This window comes from Oenanthe melanoleuca, chromosome 22 (genome assembly GCF_029582105.1).
Source record: "Oenanthe melanoleuca isolate GR-GAL-2019-014 chromosome 22, OMel1.0, whole genome shotgun sequence".
Taxonomy (NCBI): Eukaryota; Metazoa; Chordata; class Aves; order Passeriformes; family Muscicapidae; genus Oenanthe; species Oenanthe melanoleuca.
The window spans coordinates 110,657-117,467 of NC_079355.1; the positions used below are offsets into that span (position 1 = coordinate 110,657).

Here is a 6,811-nt window from a genome sequence, read left to right on the forward strand (position 1 = left end):
TAGAGAGGTACCCAGTTGAGGTAGAGACTGTTGTGGTTTAACCCCAGCCAGCAGCCAAGCCCCATGCAGCTGCTCATGCAGTCCATTGCTGCACTAGACTTCTCATTAGGAGTAGAAATGAGCCAAGACACACCCTTAATAATGTGAAAAAGGTCCCAGATTATTCCTCCTTATAGCTTAGTTGTGCTGACTGATTACAGCAAGCTCCTACTGTACAGTCTAACTGCAGACTGATTGCTGCTTATCTCCTGCTGTGCTATGACTGCAAGTATTGGTTTGCAGACTCCAAACACAGGTCTTCACCTAGCTCAGCTATGACTGCAGGCTCCAGCCTCATCAGACCCAGACTGACATCACAGCAGATCCTTTGCTAGCAGTAACTGTCTTCCTTGTTTTGTTCTTTGTGTCTCTCTGGATCATTCCTTCTCCCTCAGGGCTTCCTCTACCTCCTCAAGGCTCTCTTTTTCAAGGGCCCCTTCCTCAGGGTCCTCCTTGATCAGCCAATCCACACCTTTTATCACCCTTATCTTTATAAGTCACAGCTGTGGCCCATTAAGAGCCAGGCTGTTCCTCTTCTTTGGTAATTAGTACAGCCGTGACTTACCAGGGGCAAGGTTGCTTGCAATCCATTCTCCTACATCTTACCATCACTGTGTTTATCACAAATGCCAAGTACAGCCCCGTACCAACCACTGGGAAGGAAATCAATTCCACCCCAGCCAAAGCCAGCATGGCCCTTGTGTATGTCACTGACAGTGTCCTGGAACCTGGCAGTGCAGTCTGCAGCAGCAGCCCAGGCTGATTGAGCCAACTCAAGGTAGGTCCCTGGCGAGTGTCACAGCTCGAGGTACGGCCCTGGTGGGCAACAGTGGCTGGAAACACCGACCACTAGCCCTGCTCCAGGGTGTACTGCCCCCACTTAATGCCAGCACTGGAGTCTATCCTTTTACAGCCCTCTGGAATATACTAGACTCAATTATCCAAGGGGAAGACAGAGGCAGGACAGCTTTTATCTGCCATGGTTACGTAGGAGACTTGCAAACCCAGACTTTTGAGGCATTCCTCCTGGAGGGTGCTGGGAGCTGTGGTCAGGCACGGACTGCTTCCTGGTGCACACACTTGTCTGTGCCATGGACACCTCTCTTCAGGCCCTTACCCTTGTACTTGCAGGGTGTCCATGCGGAGGAGCTCTGGGCAGTGCTGTCCCTTGTGCCCCAGGCAGAGAAATTTGCCAGATTCTGGATCTGCCAAGCAAAGCTGCTGGCAAAGTGCACAGAAAAGCCCCAACTCCTCCAGTATCAGGGAATCCTGTCCGTGATGCCGATTTAATGTCAGGGTCCAGACCACATGCGGAGTCCTGATAGATTCTTTTAGGGATCTCAAAGTGCAAAAGACACAGCAGGGGACAAAACCAGTTTATTTTGCAAAAAATGCGCTTTTATTTAGTGCCAACAAAATGCGATTGAGGGCAGAGACAGAGAGACAGACAGAGAGACAGACAGAGAGAGAGAGAGAGAGAATAAAGGGTTTGGGATTATAGCTAAAAGACAGGCAGACGATCCTCGTGGAACCAGCCAATAGATGTCTGTTGCCGTCCGGGGAGATCTCGGGGGTCTTTAGTTTGAGGGTGTCTTTTATAGTCTTTTCCAAGGCGTCAGGCGACTGGCCAAAAGGGGGGAAGATTTATGGACTATTGTATGTGGAGATCGTTGCTCCCAGAAGCAGGTGGAAACAGGACGCTGCACAAGTGGCCTGCGTAGGAGCAGCGCATCATGGCAAGCTCCAGGCACACAGCCTGCGTGGGAGCAGCGCATCATGGCAGCTCCAGGCACACAGCCTCCGTAGGAGCAGTGCACCATGGCAGCTCCAGGCACACAGCCTGCATGGGAGCAGTGCACCATGGCAGCTCCAGGTCCACAGCTTGCATAGGAGCAGCGCACCATGGCAAGCTCCAGGCACACCAACAGTCCTTGTGACCAGTTCTGCAGCAAGTAGCCTGCGTAAGAGCAGCACACCGTGACCAGTTTATAGTTCTCAAACCTGTGGGAGCAGACCGGCCCCAGTTGGGATGGCCACCACCTGAGAACAGTCACTTGGCATTGCTCTCTTCCCTGGCCAGCGCCTTTAAACTGCAGCTCTTTAGGCCTCAGGCGAGGGTCGTTGGGCAGAACAAACGAGACGCTTTTAGATGGACTCTTACACCACCCCATGACCAAGGAGCGTCGCTGAGGAACTCCATCAGTGTGATGTTGTGACATTGTGGCATCTTCAGGACCTGTCATTGGTAGCATATCCCGGAAAACAGGGACCTAAAAAATTAGGGATAAGAGGGAAAGAGGAAAGGAAAAGGAAAGAAATAGACACAAAGATAATAAAGCAAAATAATCATATTGATTGAAAAACAATTTTCACAACAAATTGAAAAACAATTTTTCAAACAAATCACAATCATATTAGTTGAAAACTTTTGAACAATCAAAATTAATACAAATCAATAAAATAACTTTCGGACAATTATTCAAACAATATTAAAGCAAATCAATCAATAAAATAACTTTAAACAATTAAAGTAAATCAATATTGATTATAACATGTTTAACAAAATTGATTAAAGCAATTGTTTTTCTAAACCCATTTTCAAACAAAAAACTTAACATTACTAAAACGAATAATACCAATCATACAAACACAAAAATTTGAATGATTTTTTTAAATCCACTGCTACATTTTCTACAAACACTAAATCACAAGCAGTTCTTAAGCATGCACACCCATTGCTCATACACCCCAATAGCATTTCAGGAATCTCCTTTGGATAACTTTCAGAGTTACAGACATTCTGATCTATGTCTAAGCAAATATCTTGAGCTCTGATTGCATTACTTTTACAGATAAGCCCTTGTTGTTTCCAGACAACATAAGTTTCCAAATTAATAGTTTGTTACTTTTCACCCATTTGACAGGCTCATTCTCTATGCTCAAAAGGATAGAGAACAGCTCCGTCATGATTCAGCCTTAATGCAATGAGAGGGAATATTGAATGTAATGAAACATTACATATGGTCCGTGCAAAGGCTGTGGCTGTGCTTATGCTAGGGTAGTAGTCTCACCAGGATTGGAATTCCTTTTCAAAATCATGAACATTATTCCAAATTATTCTCAGAATTTAGTAGGAAAAGTGGTTTCCTCCACTTCTCATATAAATGAGGCAGCAACTGACTGCATCCACAATTGAACCTGGATACAGGAGAGAGCTAAAGAAATGTTAGCCAGTTTATTCATTAATACTTCTAAATCAATACCAGCAACTTTAAACTGCAGTTCTTTAGGACTCAGGTGAGGGTCGTTAGGCAGAACAAACGAGAGGCTCTTAGATGGACTCTAAAGGGTCCTGGGCCAGCAAGCCTCTGCAGGCAGGCACCCTGCCCTGGTCCAGAGTGCCAAGGTGTAATCCCTCCCCAGCAGCTGTTCTCTGCAACTGCTTTGCCCTTTTCCTCTCCTGCCAGGAGAAGAGGCAGAGGAACCCATTCCTCGGGAGCCTAGGAAGTGTGGTCCAGGTGAGAGACAGCCCACAGCGTCGACTCCAGGCCTGGCGGGGAGGCCCATGACCTCCCTTCCCCTCTCAGTCAAGTTGCAGGTTACACCTGCATCCAGGTAAGGCTGAACCTCCTGTTCTTGTAGCGCACACCCTCCGTGCCAGTGGTCTTCTGCAGGGTTTACCCAAGGCTCTTGTCCTTTCCATAGAGCAAGGGACTTCCTGGAAGGCCCAGAAGTGAAATTTCTGACACGTGTGCGGCGCTCACTACGCATTGAGAGGGCTGGGAGTCACTACCCACAGTGGCTGAAGGACCATGACCCTGAGGTGTCATCCCCCAGTGAAATCCTGGATGCTAAGGAGGGTACTTGCTTCTTCTTCTGGAGAAAAACGTGGCTTTGCCAGAAGTGACAGAGCTGGGGGGTTTGAGTTCATATCCCCTCTAGAGGTCCTGAGGGGTTCCCAGCAGGGACAGGCTGCCTGCCCACCATGCTGCCTGGTACTCACTCGCCTGACTGCTCTTGCTCCCCTCAGATGGAGAGGGGAGGGGATGGCACAGAAGAAGCCAGTTTTAAATACCTAAACTCTGTTTTAAATTCTGTTTAAATATCTAAATTCTGTTTTAAATAGCTATATTCTGATTTAAATTCTGTTTTAAATATCTAAATTCTATTCTAAATATCTACATTCTAAACTCTAAATTCTGTTTCAAATATATTAAAATTTGCAGTAGAGATGTGTGTGGCCTAGTGAGTGGTGTGGAGACACCAGCAATATCCCCTGGAGCTGTGTCCCCCAGGATTGCCCTCAGGTCGTCTACCTTGACACACACTCTGGTTTTCCTGCTGTAGAATTGTAAGTTGGACTGCAATGTTCCAGGCGCCTCCCAGTGTTTGGAAACAGTGTCCTGAGCGATTTGCTCTGGATCTGCCTTGTGCCCTACCTGGACAGTATCTGTGTGTCCCCTACTGAGAGGCATATATGCAGACCGGTGTCTGGAGGCGCAGGTGGTAGCACCTGCCTCAGTAGGTGGTGTACTCTGGTCCTGGAGCAGCCCCTGCTCTGGTCCATGCTCTGCCTCCCCATGCTCTGCGTGGGGGCAACCAACCCCCCCAGCCCTGTAGTCTCGACAGAGTAATTGGGCAAAACCGGGCATTGCGAAACCTGGAAATCCCACTCTGACGGCGCTTCCTTCTAGAGGCTCTTGAAAACCAGCCACACTGACGCCGGGCTCAGAGAGCAGCCAAGCAGCACTGCAGACAGGACAGGCAGGAGCAGGCAGCCAAGTGCCTCAGAAGTTTGCAGGTACTGTGAAGCCTCTGCCCAGAACTCTGCAGTCAGTGGCGGCAATGGCATCTGTCCCTGATTTGGACACACTGGAGAGCAGCAGGTAAGAACAGACATGCCGGAGAGGACTTTGGGGATGTGTTGCTGCCTTCCTGACCCTGACTTCACCACCTCCCTTTGCCTTTCAGCCTGAATGAGGAGACGCTGTATGGCCCCAATTGTGTCTGCCCACAGAAGGTAACACTGGGGCGGTGGGAGTGGTGGGGTCCATGTTGTGTGGAAGCCAGGCAGGCTCTCACCCTGCATCCCCTTTCTTCCCCAGAAGCCCCGACTGGACTTGGAGGTGACGTCGCCTGGGGTGGGAATCCAGGTGACGGTGACAAAAGGACACCTTTCCAGGACCTTTCGCCAGGCTGCCGTACTGGTGGCTGCTGTGACCAAGCTCCTAAAGCAGCCATCACACAAGGACTTTGCTGATAGTGACCTTGGCAGCTTCTTCGATGATATTTTCGGTATGAGGTTGATGTCAGGGGTGTCCCCCCAGACAGAGGATATTCTTGGGGGTACTCCTGGACCTGGGAGCAGCATCCTCCTGACTGTCTCACTCCCCACAGAGCCTGTCTCTTTCCAGTGCATCAAGGGCAGTTATACCAGGGCACCCGTTTTCCGCTACACTCGCTCCCAGTCCTTCGACATCCTGGATATTGACCACAAGTGCTTCGTACTGGAGTCACCCACCCAGCTGGTGGCCCTGCACCTGCAGGGGCCCTCTGCTGGACGGAAAGGTGAAAGCATGTGCTCCCATCCCAGTGTCCCTGTCCCCAAACCCAGGACCACCCGGGAGCCACCCCATAACGCCATGACCACCCATTTACCTGTCCCTTCTCTCTGCAGTGAAGCTCGACATTGCTCTGTACCGTCCCCGGTCATCGCAGCGTGGTCCAGGGTCTGGAAGGGTGCCGGTGGCGTTGGGTATCAAGGGCTACCAGCTCTACATGTCCTGTGTGATGAGTGACACTAAGCCCGTGCTGCAGCTGGAGGTGAGCAGGGGGGTCCCAGCAGTCTGTCCCCTGGGGGGCTCGGGGCTCCACTGCACCTTGACCCTCATTTCACCGCCCTGGCTATAGGAAGCTGACATCAGGAGGGACATTGAGAGTGTGGAGCTGACCCGCTTCATCTTCTACCGCCTGGACAGCCCAGCTGAGGGGACCACCCGCTTCGAGTCGGCCGCCTTCCCCGGCTGGTTCATTTGCACATCCCTGCAGCCCCGTCAGCCTGTCGGTATCACGAACACCCCAGACCAAGTGAACATTGCTACCTATGAGCTGAGTGGGCACTGAGGATGCTGCATCAACCCAACCGGCAGTCACCGGTTTTCAGGCTGTATGTACTAAGTACAACCCCCTGGGACATGACCCCCCCTCCCCACCTATTTCATGTGAAATAGGAGCTCTGGGCCCCATGGGCTCGAGCCATCCCAACCTTATTTATTTATTTATTTATTTATTTATTTGTTTGTTTGTTTATTTATCTATTTATTGTGTCTGCCCATTGCTTTGGTACTTATTTATTATGCCCCCTTATTTATTTTTGCTTTTACCGTGTATGCGTATGGAGGTGGAAATAAAAAGTTCTCTAGGACAGCATTGCTCAGCTCATTGCTCATAGGGGATGGGGTTATGGATGGGAAAATCCTTCTGCTTTGGCTGCTTTTGGGGTGAAAACCAAGGGAGTGGGGGGCCACCTCACAGCCCAGGAATCACCTTGACCCGTGCAGGACCCTCCACCAGTCTGTCTCCATGCCCACATCACAGCTGGGAGGTGACTGGGGTGGGCATACCGTGTGGACCCCGGCAGCCCCGGCAGCTGTCTGGGGCTGTCCCCTCCGCCCCAGCTGCGGCCGGGACATGGCATGGTGGGCCACAGTGCAGCAGGACAATGAGTGGGGTGGCGTGACATTACAGGATGTGGCATGATATCACATAGTAT

General features: G+C 50.4%; 1 protein-coding gene across 1 annotated transcript; it reads left to right on the forward strand.

Moving 5' to 3' along the window:
• Window positions 1–3,405: 3,405 nt before the first annotated feature.
• LOC130262009 (interleukin-1 beta-like) lies at window positions 3,406–6,321 on the forward strand. Its single transcript, XM_056508754.1, has 8 exons — window positions 3,406–3,654; window positions 3,745–4,390; window positions 4,734–4,925; window positions 5,011–5,059; window positions 5,145–5,334; window positions 5,437–5,607; window positions 5,717–5,862; window positions 5,950–6,321. Exons 3-8 carry the CDS (start codon window positions 4,885–4,887, stop codon window positions 6,160–6,162), a joined length of 810 nt encoding a protein of 269 aa, XP_056364729.1. The 5' UTR covers window positions 3,406–3,654; window positions 3,745–4,390; window positions 4,734–4,884; the 3' UTR covers window positions 6,163–6,321.
• Window positions 6,322–6,811: the final 490 nt, after the last annotated feature.

Coding starts and splice junctions, on each gene's coding strand:
- LOC130262009 (XM_056508754.1), top strand. CDS start 4,885: ATGGCATCTGTCCCTGATTTGGACACACTGGAGAGCAGCAG. Junction 5,608..5,716: donor GCCCTCTGCTGGACGGAAAG/GTGAAAGCATGT, acceptor TTCTCTCTGCAG/TGAAGCTCGACATTGCTCTG. Junction 5,863..5,949: donor AGCCCGTGCTGCAGCTGGAG/GTGAGCAGGGGG, acceptor CCCTGGCTATAG/GAAGCTGACATCAGGAGGGA.